General features: G+C 37.0%; 1 protein-coding gene across 6 annotated transcripts in view; it reads left to right on the top strand.

Moving 5' to 3' along the window:
* Positions 1-84: 84 nt before the first annotated feature.
* Positions 85-16830, top strand: part of LOC142339663 (dynein, cytoplasmic 1, intermediate chain 2a-like) — a 117578-nt gene continuing 100832 nt past the window's right edge. For 2 of the 6 annotated variants that reach the window (XM_075389862.1, XM_075389860.1), the window contains exons 1-6: positions 85-292; positions 3783-3803; positions 7543-7642; positions 8776-8920; positions 9343-9577; positions 13731-13930. In XM_075389862.1, coding sequence (XP_075245977.1) covers positions 182-292; positions 3783-3803; positions 7543-7642; positions 8776-8920; positions 9343-9577; positions 13731-13930 — 812 coding nt within the window. In that variant the 5' untranslated portion in view covers positions 85-181. Of the gene's footprint in view, positions 293-964; positions 986-3782; positions 3804-7542; positions 7643-8178; positions 8243-8775; positions 8921-9342; positions 9578-13730; positions 13931-16830 lie in introns of all 6 variants that reach the window. The other 4 variants (XM_075389861.1, XM_075389864.1, XM_075389865.1 and 1 more) reach the window with 4 other exon arrangements.

Below are 16830 nucleotides of genomic sequence, written 5' to 3' on the forward strand. Positions count from 1 at the left end.
GTTTTTTTGTAGTTCCTTGTATCACCAGAAGTGATCCAATTCTTTAATCTGCAACTTCTCTTTATCTGTTTCAAATCTCGTTTATCACTCACTGCCTATTTCAGATTTTGTTTGTGAACAAGTCTAATTTCACAGCCAATTGTACAATATATCTAAAAGGTGTGAGAGGTTGTAAGTGGACATGTCGACTCCTGTGAAGGATGAGTTGGCGAGGAAGAAGGAGAAGTTGGAGGAGATGAGAAGGAAAAAGGCAGAAATGCAAAAGCATAACCAGGAAAAGCAAAAACAGAAGGTAAACAGAGTCTTTAATCACGTTCCGTTCAAATAAGAACAAGAAGAGACATGGTGTGGGCATACCACATGACCATGGAAAACGAAGGATTATATATGGAAAACGAAGGATCCATAATTAATAATTAACAAATTTTTATTTTGAAATTTTCAATTTTTACTTTTAGATTAAAATTAGAATCAATATTCTGTCACTGTTTGCTGCATACAGAAGTTATTTTGGGCTGAAACTTTCTCTTGCGATAATCGTTATTAAATTCGTAAGATATCTTTGAGATGTCAACTTTTCCCACGAGCAGAATTACGAGTAAATGATAATCAGCCATTGGTATTTCGAACCCTCAATTAGAAATCTGACGGGCTTTTAAGCATTTATTTAACCGTTGTTTTCTTTCAGTTCCTAATTAACCTGTTGTTTATATTTATCACGAAAATTATGGCATATATACTCATCGAAAAAAACTTCTAGTAAGTAATGAATGGAAATTAATGTTTGCACACTATAATGGAATAGAAGTGGCGAAGCTTCAAGGCTTCACAAACGGGTTTGTCTTTTAAATCCAGAGTCAATGAGCACTTGAATCTATATTTAACACATGGCAAAACCTAATGATCTTCACTAGTCAATTTATCTAAACGTTTGGAATGCTTATGAAGACAAATTGTTTTGAAGGGTGATGAAGTTCGCGAAGAGGTATGTTATCTTGAGTTCCCTTGGTTTATGGAGGTAACCCTACCTAACCTACCTTTAAACTATTCATTTTAACAACACAAAGCGGACAGTGTTTCATATCCACATTTAACTGCATGACGATTCAAATATCCAGCTATTTTTTTACCTCCGAATTTTTCGTTTTGGATTCCACATTACACCGGGTTATCATCATACAATCATTTTTTGTTCCCTTCATTTAAAAGGGGTTAGTAGCTTAAATTTCAGGATGAGATTTAGCAGCCTAATTTTCAAACGCTGTCTCGTCCCGCAAAGCACATTAAATGTCAATATTAAGTGAACACTTCTGGAGTGATCGTTTTGGTTTAGAAATGGGAAGAAATGTTTTACTCTCACCTGTATTTTGATAGTTTAATAGTCGCTTCAGCTAATCAATGCGAGCTATCAATGCGCTCCCAATTTTTTAAATTTCATCTTTCGATATATTTTTTTTACTAAGCGACGCCCATTTTTTTGTGCCGGGTATGTTTGTTTAAATATAATAAATTTCCCTCGAACGAAGTTTAAAAGCAATTATTGAACTCGTATGCGGCCTTTAAAATGCAACGTTTTTCCTTGACATTTTGACTTTTCGAGTGACTATCATCAAATTGACTTGATTATATGTGTCATCCAAACTGATTTCCTCTCGTTCACAATTTTAAACAGGTGCACTAACAAAGTGACATTTGCAACCACAATTCTAGTGAACAGAGCGCCAAAATTTGTCCCTTTTTACTCTGAATCTTCTTTTCGCCTATATAAGCAATAATAACATCATTTGAAGACCCTTAGTATCCACGCTTCTACTTTGTCACCACCGGGATCAAGTGTGCAATAGAGTCGAACACCCATCAGTCGTTTGAGAAGAATTTATTGCACAATTCGGTATGCTTAATTGCTCTCGAAGGAAGTTTGAAGCTATCATTTTTGTTGTTTCATGCCAATTTTATGCTTGACTGCATTCTCTATTTTATTCATAACAGTTTCATCAAGGTCATTTTTGGTTATTCTTCTTTCACGATCAATAATAGACTTGTGTATAATATTCTGTATAATGACGGAGCTGATGTATAAAGTATCGGGAGTCAGTTTGTTTTCGTGAGAAAAAAGGTTAAAACAGTTTTTGAGAATTCATATGCTAACTGCTGCTAAAGTTTCCGCTTTTAGAAGAAAAAGCTTCAAATAAAACTTAACTTAGATTTTTGATAATTGGTTACAAATTATTTCTTAACTTAATTGGTTTTTGCTAGTTCATATAATGATTTTTCTGTTTTGTGGAAGTTGTTCATGATTTCTGATCTAAGCCGGATCAAAATGGGTTGTTTCATGCAGGATCATTCTGTTTTAGATGTATTCTTAAGACGGCTTTTTTTTGCAAAGAGGTGGTGTTATATTTTGATAAATGCAGTCAAGACATAATAACCGAATTCCGACACACTTAGCATGATGACAATAAGTTTTTTTTTTCGTTGCTCATATTTTCATTTTTTGATTGCATAATTGTAAATGTGAGTTATCACGAGACGGAATGATCTAGTGAGCATATTTTATTGCCAGCATAATTTTCAATGGCCCCTAAGTTCTGCATAATAATGCTGCAAAATTGAGTATTGCCGACTAATGTTCTTTGGTTAGATTGGTATCAGAACAAATCCCATGGATGAATACTTTGAATGAAAATGCAATTAATAATCGCCGTCAGTCTCTCAAAAGCGAGTATTTAGGCGCTCTCATACTTTTCAAAAAATTTGTTGTATTGGGACGCTGTCTTTTGTTAATCCATTTTCATCTTTTTTTAAGTCAATTCGGAGGAGGGAGTGATTTTGGTCATGCAGAAACGAGTGAATAGCGAGTGATTTTGCTGTGTGAAATATTTGAAATTTAATTTCAAAGTGGAGTGAGATAACGGTGCTTGAACGAAAATTCGCTTTCTTGATTGTGTTCTGTTCATGTGCGTCAAGTTGACTTATTCTTCATGTTTTTTCAAGCTCTTTATGATCGGCCTTTTTTCAGAATAGTTTTCCAAATCAAATCCTAGTAATTTCTAGGGCTAGTATTCAGTATATTCAGTGAAAATCTTTGAATTTTAGTTCATGAGCGAAACCAGAAGAATTGGGATAAACCAATAAAGCCCGCGAACTAATGTTTAAGGACTTGACTAAATGTATAATCTTATCAGAGTTCCTTAGAGTACACTGCTATCTGGTATTCGTATTGAGCTTTTAGTTTTTTATTTAGAGGCCTAATTCAACTTATTTATCGAATCTAATGAAATTGCGCAAATTAGAACACATTTTGACACTTTAGTCTCTCGTCAATATTTTTCTCTTTTTGTCTAACTGTTTCAGTCTAAACGTCGCTCCGTGGAGTCAACGGTGGCTATTTTCCGGCAACTTGGCGGCTGTTTTTCATTTTTAAAACTATCAATTGTTTGCGAGCGTTGCTATCGCATGGTATTCTGTTCAATCTACAATTAAACGAAAATGATATCACAGGTACTATTGATTTTCGTCAAAAAAGGCTCGTGGTCCGAAACTGGCAATTGAAGATGTCACCGGTGTAATGAAGAGAATGAATTTGGTTTGCCTTTAGAATGCAATTTAGAAACGGCAGTTTTTAATTTTAATGCTAAATTGGAGATCCCGCTTTGCAGATTTTCGCCACCTACACATTGAATGCGATGTCGACTTTTTTTTTATTAATGGTGTTTCTTAGAATTTTGTAAATTGATGTACTTAGATTTTCTGAAAACTCTGCCTGTGTTTTCGAATTTCAGCTGCGTGGACTAATGGGCATGGTATGCATTAACACTTAATGAACACTACTGTCAGTACTACACTTGTGGTCATAAATTGAGAGATGTTTATCATAAATTGACAGTGACAACTGAATAATGGGATGGTATCTCTATCATTTAACTGGCTATAAACAACCCAAAAAAATGTGTATATTGGCCTGCTGCTTTTCGGCGTATCGATTTTGATTAATGGATTGTAATAAAACTGATGCGTTAAGTTGACTTATGTGCTCAGTTTATAAGAATATGCGATCTTGGATACCATATCGATTGATGGATAAGTTTAATGGCCAGTTAGGCTCGTATATTGCGATATTAACGAATGAGCACTTATACTTCTGTTCACGCGGCCTACTAGTTTTTGTTGCAGTCCATTAATTAGTTGATAAGCAGGATTTCAATATAGACCAGACAAAAATAGTTAAGCAAAGAATTGATAACACTTTTTTCATCACTTGTTTTTCACTTGAGGTGTAGGTTATGTGTGGCTCTGTTTCAATCATTTAGTAACTATGTTAAAAGTCTTCATAAGATTGAAATTGTCAGAGTTACTTCTCTGTCGTATGAAACTCAGATTGTCTGTTTTTCTCGAGAATGTCAATCTACCTTTCATAGAATGTTTTAATTCCGATATTATATTCAACTTGTACGTAGGCGGTTTAATTAGAATAACGGCAAAATTGTCCAAAGTTTGTACGGGTCTATTAATGAGCCTTAAATCTTGACATTGCTGAGTTTCATTAACAGCTTTGAAATGCTTACATGGGAAACTAGTTATTTTTGATATCGCGAGTAATTAAGGTATATTTTGATATCGCGATTCAGTTTCAGCAACGTTTATGCATAGATCTTCATGCTTTCATGCATTTAGCTGAAAGTATGTTTTTCAGCGTTTAAAGGTTTAATGGCTCTATGGTGCTGTGTCAACTTTGCACCATCAGATGCGATCCATTAACTTTATATTGTAAGACCGGAGAGATCATGCATGTTTAAACGCGACCCGTTGAGTGCTTTTCGCGCTGACATTTAATGAAGTGAATATGACGGGACAAGAACTATCTGTAATGCTGTTTTTATAGAATGAACTAGAAAATAGAGCTTGAGCACAGAAATCATAGAATGATCTCTTTAACACTAAATGTGACATCATTTTAAAGCGAATATCTTTTTATTGAGCTTCGATTTTGAACTTTGAACGATTTTGAATTTTCGCGGAGTAATTGATAGTTTGCCTCAAATAGTTTGTTCAAATACTTTAATCCTACTTGCCTACATTTGGCGCATTTTTTGTTTTTGGGTTGCGTAGAGGGATTAAAGATCAAAGGTAATAATAAGTCGCGGTTGAGTTTTAATAGCCGCGAAGCCATAGCGATGTTCCTATAGTGCATTGTAATTTTTTTATTCATCATCATCGATTTGCTTTAAGACTATTTGATCAGGCGCCACGATTTGGGAGACTTCTACCGCTCAGGTGCTTCTTTTGAGAGCATGACGTTTGCATTCTACATTGGTTTTGTTAAGGCAATCCTGCGATGAATATAGTGCATAGATAACTTACCTTACTCTTAAAGTAATGACAGGTTGCATTGGGTTTTCATTCAGGCAAAAGTGAACCTATTTATTGTGCTCAGTTGAATATTAAGTTGCGTTTACGACTTTGACACTGAGTATCAGTATAATATAATTGTTATTTCCTGTTTTTTTTCCTTATTCGCTGTTTTGTTTTTGTCAATTAATCAGATTAATATCAGATTTCTTCCGCCTTCTATTGTAACAAAATTTTATCCATTTAATGATTTTTTGCAGCTAATAGTTTTCGTGCTCAAGCACCATTTGTTTCCAAACAGTTGCAGTCATTTTTTTCTACTAATTAATTGCTTTCAAACAAAGTTTATAGCAATTATTTTAGTCCTGTGGTCCTTTTATGCGATTTTCCCTTGTCCGATCTTTCGTGTGACCCATTTAACTTTGCGTCCTCAAAAACGGGGATAAACAGGTAACGCTCGGTTGGCAATAAGTTCTCTTAGGGCCTTATGCCTATTTAGTCTCTAAAAATGCGATTTGAGGAGACAATTTCATGAAGGGCGAATCTTTATCTTGAAAGGGCGACCCCCCATTCAGCACCCCCACCCACCCAGGCACAATCAATCGTCCTCACTCATCCCCCAACACACCCCTAGTCCACCCTCCCCCACCTGGCAGTTTGGACCCCCTCTCGTGCAACCCTCCCAACCTTACCTCCGCCCTAATCGCTTGACCTGCCACTATGCCCCCATGCTGAAATCTGAGCGTCGGCGGGTAGTAATGTAGTCAACCGCTCGCCGGTCGTTTGGAAGCAATTCGTTCGACGTTAGTCGGTTATGTTTCAATCCGGATTTGTGTCAAGCCCGTCAACCGCTGCTATTTTCCGGCAATCTGCTGGCTCTGTTTTTTCGCTTGAACATTTTTGTGCTTTTCTTCTAGAACATTCCGTGAATTCTCAAGTGTCTTCCGCGCTTTTTTTCTCCATTTTTTAATGATCTCTATTGTTCTTACTCCGAATTAAAGCTTGTTACTAAAATATAAACGATTGCAGGATAGCTACAAGTAGGTTGTTGCCTTTGTTTGTTGTTTTTTGTCACTCTGTGCCTTAGTTTAATTGATAGAGAAATGTTTGTGCTTTTTAGCGTTATTAAGTTTGACTTTTTTAAAGATTTCGTTTTGAAATAACGTATTTTCATGGCTTGCGCGTCAAAAAATGTTAAAAAACTTTAACATTGTTTTGGTGTTCTAATGGTTTTTTGTATTTGTGTGTTATGTGCTCTGTTAACAATCACAGGCTAGTTTTTGTCAACGTGAAAGTAGTCTATTTTTTTTTAGATTTTTCAGTTATGTGAATTATATTTCAGGACTTTTCTTGCTTTTAGGAGACACAAATTAACGCTGTGAAAGGCGGTTCCTGGATTTTGAATCCTCCTCTACCTCATTCCATCTGTAACACCTGATGCTCGCCCGCTCTCACCCTTCACCTACCCCAGGCTCACCCCTCGCCTCTTCGTAAAGCTAAAGCTAGCCTCCCTAATGCTAATATTTGGTTAATGGAATTCTAGACAAATGGTTTTTTGTGGAAATAAGACGTTTTTTGATATCGCGATTCAATTTCAGCAACGTTTTTTGCCTCGCTCACTCTTTACGCTTTTTTGTCTTTTTGCTTTAGATCTTCATGCTTTTATATATTTGGCTGAAAGAACTTTTCGGGGATGTTTTTGAGCGTTTAAAGGTTTTCTATATGCAAGTTTGAGATTTGTAGTTTTTGAATAGGATTTATTGTCTCAAAAACATTTTGATATTTTGCAACAAAATTTGTAATTCTCTCCGTCTTGTCAGTCTACAGGTTTTTGAATAATTTTTGGCAGGGCATGTTGACGCGATCATTTTGTCCGCACTGAGATGCTATCTAAAGTACACTTTTTGGCAATAATTTTCTCTTGGCTCATCAGAAGAAGTTTTTTAGTATTCTGATAATGTGGTCCTTATTGAAACGATTGTTTGTAGTTTGTTTTCACAAGAAATACTCAAGTTATTGTTGTTTCAACGAAATTACCTGAGTAATTATTTTTGAAATTGCTTGTGAGTTTAAAGTGCTAAAAGATGCTTTGCTTTATGATCGCTTTTATCTCAGAAGAGGTGAAAGATTGTTTCAGCTTTTATTCTTTTATCGGTGATGAAATTGCGAGTGAGTTCATTGTCTTTTTGACAGGACCAAGGTGATACGTCTACGGGGGCAGCAGTCGGAGGGGCAGCATCATCTGACAGGTGGTCGAATGCCGATGATATCTTTAGAGAGTTCGACATACAAGGTTTGTTTCATCCTATTTTGAACTAAAGCTGCTGATTTGTCAGATAGGGTCTAACTTTAGATAGGAAATAAACCCCCACGGAAAAAGCCCCCACTTAACTTTTGATAGGAAATAAACCCCCACGGGAAAAAAACCCACTTAACTTTAGATAGGAAATAAACCCCCACGGAAATAAACCCCCATTTAAAAATTGAATTTCGGTCGTGATAATTTGTTCGGCTGTGATAGTTTCATATCAAGTCCCAGGGGCCGCTAAGGCATGGCCATGGCCCGCGAGGCATGGCCAAACGCGCTTAATGCGCAGCTCTTTAATAGTAAAGTGGGGGTTTTTTTCCGTGGGGGTTTATTTCCTATCTAAAATGAAGTGGGTTTTTTTTCCGTGGGGTTTTTTCCGCAACCGGTCAGATATTCACTTGAACGAAACAATTTGGCGTTTAGAATAGAAGAGGCTATTGTTGAGACAAAATCGTGTCGCTAATTTGAAAAGAATTATTGCATCCTTGCTTTTTTATTTTTCTGTTGTGGTACTTTTTCAGCATCTGAGTCTGCGTCGGGAGCGAGCTCTTTCTTGAGTGCGGTGGTGTCTTCGGACGCACTTCAGTAGGTTTCATCAGTTGACATTTGGTCAACAAAGCTTTCCCTCGGTTCCACTTGACCTCTTAGTCAAATGACACTTGGAGAAGCGATTATATTACTCATAAAGTTCCACCTGCAATTCGAAATGTGTGTCTTTAATAGGCGCAAAATTGTTTGTATGAAGTGTTACATCTGTGGAGTTTTGTTTGATTTGCGACAAGTGGATTATCGAATTACTCCAAATTTAATGTCTCAATTTTCTGGTTTAAAAAAGCTTTCAACTGGTATTTTGGATCTATTCTGTTTTGCCCCCCCCCCCCCCCCCAGCTTAGTGAGCATAAATTTTTTATGACCCCACAGGCGCACGTGCTATTTTCTTATATAGTAACGTGCTATATAACGACATATAATTTGTAACCGGGGTTCATAAAAAAACACTGGGGGCGAAACAGAATAGATCCGATATTTTAAAAAAATATACATTGATGGTTTGGGTTCTGGTCTGTTCAGTGGTTTGGGTGCACGTGTTAGCAAGAGTGTTTGTTTGGTGGTTTCAGGGGTTCCCCAAATTCAATCCTCGTCCGTGGGTGTTGACCCTTCTACGTCACAGTCCTCTGGTGGTGTCCTCTCTACCCCTCCTTCGGGTCCCTCTGGTGCTCATTTGGAGGCATCGGCGGGAGAAGGATCTTTACTTAGTTCGAGGTGGCTGGTGAAATTCTTTCCCTTTCTTAATACATAGTCACTGGGCCAAGATAGCTGCCCCATATTTGATGTTAACGTCAATTGGGCTGGATGTACAAATTGGACCATGTAAATTGCTTTAAAATGCAAAATCACTGGCTCAGTGATTATTTTTCCAATTCAATTCTTTTCTCAGTCACGTAATCCAGGTAATGATGTGCGAAGTGTTTTGCAATTATGGAGAAGGTTTGTGCCATTATTTGACCCTTTATTGAACCAGTGTTTCACATGAAATGGAACTAACTAATTTCGCAAGGTGTGGCTTCTTACTGATGGGTTCAAGATCTAAGTACATTTAAATTGATAATTCTAAGCGAGGACTTCTAGTAAGTAGCAATTTGGCCATGCAATGTCTATTCGTAAATAATTTGATGACGTTGCAGTGGACTGGGCGCCTCGGGTCGGTCCCTTCGTCAGGTGGCAAAACTGGAAATGGCTCCGTCAATTGTGAACTCGGTGGACATTCCTCCCGTGGAGAGTTATCTCTACCCGAAGGAGACACAGACTGACGACTATCTCCTGCCACAGCCCACAATGGCACAGGGAGCTGGGGATGGAGAGGAAGGAGCGACAGGACAGAAGGAAGACATAGATGAAGGCAAGAAGGAAGAGGAAAAGGTGAATATTTAAAAATTAGTAATATTTCATCTGCACTGAAACAAAAACTAATGAATTTTCAGTGTGTTACAGTTTTCGACTACACTCAAAAATTAGTTCAACACAGCAAACAAAATTTTAGGAAAGTGTACCCGACATCGGCCAAAAGTTGTCTGATCAATTTACCACCGACGATATTACGATAGAAACTTGTAAGTGACACGTTTTGAAACCCGATGAGCTTATCATTAGTTATGGAGATTTTGTCGAGTTTCCAGGTTTTCAGGAAGTTATCGAGATTTCCTTTTTAGTTTTTTGCTGCTGAGCGTAGCTTTATTGCGGTTGGCGCAGCAATTTTCTTCCTCTTATTGTCTTTTTTTTCCGAGCTGCAAATCGAAAGAGAAATTTGCTCACGAATTAATTTCTCTCTTATACTGTCATTTTAATTGCTCTTAGACGAATTTTTTTTAGCAATTATATTAGTCCTTCTGGTCTTCTTTATGAAAATGTTCGTACTACAAACTTTTTGTCTAATCTTTTTGCGTCTAACCATCTGAATTTCGTCATCAAAGTCGGGATAAACTTCAACTTAAGCATTAAGTTCTCTTACAGCCTTACGGCTCACTAGTCTCTAAGTTTGCGATTAACCAAAACTGTTTAGGAAACTAATGGTAGTTCCCCGTCTCTCGGAAATCAATGGTGTGAAGTGCGGTTCTTAGAGTTTGAAACCCCTCCGTCTCATTCTTTCCTTCCATAACCCCGCGCTCACCACCCCGTTCTCCTCCCTCCCCATGCTCACCCAATCAATTTAGCTAAAGCTAGCCTTCCTAAGCCTCAACTAGCTACTGATGAAACCAACCGCTCTCCACGTGTTTGAGAGCAGTTTTCCGAAGTAAGTCTTTTAACTGCTTTTATGTGCGTAACCTCATCTGTTACCTTCATAGCTGTGAAAATTGCGTTTGATATTCTATTGCTTGATTCGCATCTTAAATTCATGTTAGTCATTTTTTAAAGATCTTACTTCTGATATTAAGGTCTTGCAAGGCAACTCTATCTAAATTCAGACTAAAAATGAGAGTGCAATGATGGCAGATACTAGTTAGGCTTCTCAATTTGTATGAGTTAAGAAATTTGGTTTGGTAAATCGCTTAATATCCTCATTTTCAACATAGTTTTGCATCTTTTTGTCCTTTTTTAAGTTTCAGAGATACTTAGGTGCCAAAAAGTTTACTTTGATAATATATGTTAAGAGCGTGATTGTACATCTCACATTTCTTTTTTGTTATTTTGATTGTTTCTCCTAAACCGCTTCTCGAATGAGCGGGAAAGAGTTTTTTCGCCAAATGAGTATGTGAGAGAAACCACTTGAATAGAAACTAGATCGTACTGTGAAATTTTTGCTGTTCAGAGCTTGTGTTACCTATTTGAAGACATTTTTTGCGAGAAACCTTTTGGTATTTTCCGCCATGTTGGCAATATCGGTTGTTTTGTTATTAGCTGTTTCAAAAATTTTGACGCGTTCAATAAATTGTAACAAAGTTGTTCTTAACCACCTGTTGCCATCGTCTGACCATTTTAATTTTTGTCTTCAAGAAGAAGATAAACCTGTTTTTTGTCTAATTTGAATTTTTGCTTCCAAGAAGAGGATAAACAGTTAGTCCCCGGAATACTTTAATTTGCTGAGCAATTCTCTTTGAGCGTTACTGGTCTTTAAATGTGCAAAGTTCTTAGAGGACAAAAAATCATGGTGTGAAGGTCAAATTTATACCTCCATAATCCCCCCAGTTCGTCCACCCTGCCTCATTTCATTCCACCCTTAACCCGACGTGCCTACCCCATCCCCCAGCCCCATCCAAACCTCTTACATACACTCTCTATCTCTCTCTCACCCACACACACACACACACACACTCCAAACCCCATCAGTTAAGCCCCGCTAAGGCTATCACTTTCTCTACTCTTTCCGCGTCTCTCAGATTGGCTTAAACTCAGCATACAAAAGTCACAGCCAGCTACTGACAATGTAATCTGACAGCACTTCACTCTGTAGTTTGTTTTCCGAGGAATATTTCTTTTTAAGTAGTTGCAGTCGTTTAATCTTTTTCGGTTTGATGTTGCTATTCCTTACACTGGATAAAAGTTTTGTGGAATCCTCAAAATTGAAGGGAAAATGCTGATGAATTATGTTCTTATGAAGTTTCATCGTTATGGAAGACGATTTTGACACACATCATTTGTTGACTAAAAACTTTTTTCAGCTTTATTTCTGTATCAAGTCTACTATTTGTCAGACAAATTTATTGTACACATTGATCAGATGGTCATTTTCAGTTCCCTCATTTTTCATTTTTGCTCAAGTTATTTTTTGGCGTTTTCTTGATCTTGGCGTTTTGTGTTTATAAAGATTTGTAGCTACAGATTTGTTGCCGTAGTTATTGGTACAACAGTCAAGTTCGAGCAGTGCTGAAAATAACATTTTGAGATTCCATTTGCATATCTTGTGAGGCAAAAGTAGTAAAAAAAAGTTTAGAATTTCCTTGTTTATTTTTAATAGCCGCGAAGCGATAGCGCGGCTATTATTGGGGACATCGTGTTTTTTACAATTCAAAGAATTTGAATTGTATTGGGGCGCTGTCTTTTTTTTAAGATCTGTTCACACATTTTCATGATTTTTGAAGTCAAATTGGAGTAGTGATTTTGGTCACGCCGAAACAGGAAATGGAGCGAAAAAGCGAGTGGTTTTGCGGCGTGAATTTTTTTCGCTCTAATTTTAAAGTAGAGTGCGAAAATGGTGTTTGAACAAAAATTCGGTTTCTCGGTAGTGGTTTTTTGTTCACATGCGGCAATTTCACTCTGATTTTTACTGTTTTTCGATTTTTTGGATCGGATTTTTTTCTAAACGGTTTTCCCAATCCATTCACAGCTCATTCTAGGCCTAGTTTTTTGTTTTAATTAAATTTTCGTTTCTCGCTAGTGGTTTTTTTGTTCATTTGCGGCATTTTGACATTGATTTTTTGTTCTTTTTTCTTATTTTTTGATCTGATTTTTTTAAAAATGGTTTTCTCAATTCACTCATAGTCCATTCTAGGTCTAGTTTTTCTGTTTAGTCAATGAAAATTCTTTGAATTGTACGTCAGGACTTGTCCTGCTATGTTTTTTTAATTCGTCGTCTCCATCGATGATTCTTACGACCTGACTTCTTGGAATTGACTTCTTGGAATTGACTTCAGTGACTTCTATTGCTTTGCAGTTAAAATTTATGTACGTGACGTCGTTTCTGCTTTTAGGTCAATTGCGTGACTTACCTCACTCAAAAAAATGACCTTACTTATGGAACTTTAAATTTTATGAACATTTACTAGTTAATAGTGTGCATCTAAGTAGTGCCAATCTTGTTTGCCCTAATTCGTGATTATTAGTCTTGAGTTTTTGATTTCAAATATCAATTTTGAAATAGCTACTTAAGGGCGTTTTCCTTATAGAACGTTTGTGTCAAAAAATTGACAGTCCGAAGCTAACCCGAAAAGTCTAGTAGTCTATTGAAGGACTGGTGGTCGATCTGTCTATCTTATTTCTTTAGGTGTTTCAATTCATTGAAGGCCATGAGCGTCTATTGTGGCTATTTTCCGGCAATCTGCCGGCTATGTTCCTAAAATTGTGACTATTGTATTATACCTGAAATTCTTTTTTATTGGTCAGTTCAAATTTTTCTTTTCTTAGGCGGAATGTTCTGGCTCGGTAGGTATCAAGTCATCCTGAAGAATGTGATTTGATTTTTGATAAAACAGAAAGTTATAAGATCTGAAGATAAAACCTGCTTAGAACCGCTAACAATTCAGAGCAAACGCTGCTTACCCAGCCTCCTGCTGGTAAGGTTAGAGCTTTAAACATGCGCTGTCTTGTTAAATATAAACACACTCTGGGTCTGGTAGATGGAAACGTAATTAAATTTTGACAAAAGTTTCGAATTCTGAAAGAAACGTTTGTACCGAAATTATATGAGATGATTAAACTTCAAGCTCTAATCACAAACACAGAGCTCTGTCCTCCTGGATATGTTGCCTGCTTATAAGCTCAAAGTAGTTTACTTGTGTACAAAATCTGAAGCTGGCATATGTATTTACTTTACAAAATGTTAGGTAATAAATATGAGACGGATGATGTATAATTATAGGATGTGAAAGAGCAAGGAAGCAGGTCTGCCAGTCCTGTTCCGGTGGCGAAAGAGCTGACAGACGAGGAGAAGGCGGCCATTGTGAGTTCAGAGGGATTCCTAACATTCCTCACTCGCTCCTCCCAGCTTGTGGAGAGGAAAATCACACATGACCCTGATGTGTACAAATGCTACACTCAGGAGGACGATGACAAGAGCTCGTGAGTTAACACTGAACTGTTAAGCAAATTCTGGCGTGTCTTTTAAGTTTAGAATGATGGCAGTTTCAAATGGATGTTTTTAATGGATATGCAGATAAAGAATATCAAATGAAGCTTAAAGCAAAAGAGTTTCCACATTGATGCACAGTTGCATGTGTGGCGATTGTCCAGCGTTAACTTTGTTGTTCCAAACCTCCGAATTTTTTTGAGGGGGATGGGGAACTTTATTTGACGCGGTTTTTAAAATTCAGTGTGGAAGCTCGCTATAATTTGCGGAGAACTGGAGTGGTACCATTAAATAAATCTTCCGGAACTGATCACACTCTTCTAGAGAGAATTTTATTTTGAGGTTCAATATTTCACTTTTTTGGTTTTTTTAGGTATTTTGGTCTTTTTCAATGCAAAATGATCGTTTGACCGTTTTGGCTTTTTGAGTGATTTTTACCCCATTGAAGTTTTGCGTTTTGCAAGGTGTGAATTTCTCAGTCGTCCTCCTCTTGCACTCTTACAGGCTACCCCCCCCCCCCCCCCGACTGAAGCAGACTGCCATAGATCACTGCTCCACTAGTCGTCTTGTTAAAAAGCGCAGAGCACCTTTTTTTAAATGTTTTTCTTATACATTGACAAGTTTTCTATTTTTTTCACATCAAGAAGTTTCAGAGCACTTCAACACAGCTGTCAGTTGATTGTCGTGCAGTCAAAAACAATAGACAAAAACAGTTGCGAAAGCACGGTGCATAATTTTGAGAAAAAATACAGCGATCTATTTTCAAACTTATCTAAAGTCCTCAAAATTTGATCCAGTGTCTTACATTGTGCGTAGTGCTTTTCGATAAACACAGCTGAGAAACTCATTGTGGTAAAACAAAGTAAATGTTTATTCTTTTGCATCATCTGGTCGCTTAAAGGAACATTGAATCTTCAGTTTGCCTTTATTCATGACAGGAATTTAGCATGACCTTCATACGCGTCGGCTCTTCAACACTTCAACAATGTCTGCTGACCTCTTTGTACCGTGGAACCTAATGAAACTACTCGCAACAATGAAACACTTAAAAACCAAAGCAAAGGACGTGCTATTTTCTAGTGGACAAAAATAAATCCAAAAATTGCGCCACGTTACAAAAATTCTTGGATATCGAGATTTTCACTCGAAAATTTTTGGAGTGTTAGTTTAGACTCAGGAATCGCTTGCCGAGTGCAATTGAAGTCTGATAAGACTTTCATTCATACGTGCCCAGTAGTGCATCATACTTGGAGTTCGGTACGGGTACAATCCTCCTATATATTAAACGCGTGAGCTCTAAAGTGGGACAAAATTTTTGCATGTTTAAGGGGCCTCTCGAAGCGCATGTTTAAGAGCCGCATTGAGCAGCATGTTTAAGCGGACATATCGAGAGAGGTCAATGACCTAAAAGGCTCAAAGTAGATGGGTGAGAATCGAACCCGGGACAAAAGACTGTTAGTCAGGTGCAGTTACCACGAGGCTAAGTGGGCTTAAAAGTTTGCTCGCCCAGAGGGAGGATTTACTTTCCTGGGTACTACGTGCTTCTTGAATGGTCCCGAACTAAGTTTGAAGTTCTTATTGTAAACGTGTGTTTTTCTGCAAAGTTTTAGCTTTACAGATTCTGCGCTATTCTAGAACACTCTTAGATTTCAACTAAGTTTTTCACGCTTTACTTTTTGATTTTGTGTGATCTCAAATGCTCGCAATCTGAAATATGTTATTGATACGATATAAGCAATTGTGAGAAACGGTGGCTTGTAGTCGTTATAGTGCATGTGGTAAGATGGAGGACTGCTATTCTGAGGGGCGAGGGTTCGAATCCGTGTGGGGTACCCTGTCTTTTTTTCTCACTTCCTTTTCTCACTTTCTTTTCTCACTTTCTTTTCTCGCTTTCTTTTCTCACTTTCTTTTTTCACTTTCTTTTCTCACTTTGTCTTCTCACTTTTCCTTCCTTTCTTTTTTCACTTTCATTTCTCAATTTCTTTTCTCACTTTTTTTCTCACTTTCTTTTCTCACTTTCTTTTCTCACTTTCTTTTCTCACTTTCTGTTCTCACTTTCTGTTCTCACTTTCTTTTCTCACTTTCTTTTTTCACTTTCTTTTCTCACTTTCTTTTCTCACTTTGTCTTCTCACTTTTCCTTCCTTTCTTTTTTCACTTTCTTTTCTAACTTTCTATTTTCACTTTCTTTTCTCACATTCTTTTCTCACTTTCTTTTCTGACTTTCTTTTGCTCACTTTGTCTTCTCACTTTTCCTTCCTTTCTTTTCTCACTTTCTTTTCTCACTTTCTTTTCTGAATTTCTTTTCACACTTTCTTATCTCACTTTTGTTTCTCAATTTCTTTTCTCATTTTCTATTCTCGCTTTCTTTTCTAACTTTCTTTTCTCAATTTCTTTTCTCACTTTCTTTTGTCACTTTCTTTTCTCACTTTCTTTTCTCACTTTCTCTCACTTTCTTTTCTCTCGTTCTTTTCTCACTTTCTTTCCTCACTTTCTTTTCTCACTTTCTTTTCTCACTTTTCTCACTTTCTTTTCTCACTTTCTTTTCTCACCTTCTTTTCTCACTTTCTTTTCTCAATTTCTTTTCTCACTTTCTTTTCTTACTTTCTTTTCTCACTTTCTTTTCTCACTTTCTTACTCACTTTCTTTTCTCACTGTTTCTCTTTTTCTTTTCTCACTTTCTTTTCTCTTTTTCTTTTCTCACTTTCTTTTCTAACTTTCTTATCTCACTTTCTTTTCCCACTTTCTCTTCTCACTTTCTTTTCTCACTTTCTTTTCACTTTCTTTTCTCACTTTCTTTTCTCACTTTCTTTTCTCACTTTCTGTTCTCACTTTCTGTTCTCACTTTCTTTTCTCACTTTTTTTTTCACTTTCTTTTCTCACTTTCTTTTCTCA

The sequence above is a fragment of the Convolutriloba macropyga genome, chromosome 5 (assembly GCF_964194025.1).
Source record: "Convolutriloba macropyga chromosome 5, txConMacr16.3, whole genome shotgun sequence".
NCBI lineage: Eukaryota > Metazoa > Xenacoelomorpha > Acoela > Convolutidae > Convolutriloba > Convolutriloba macropyga.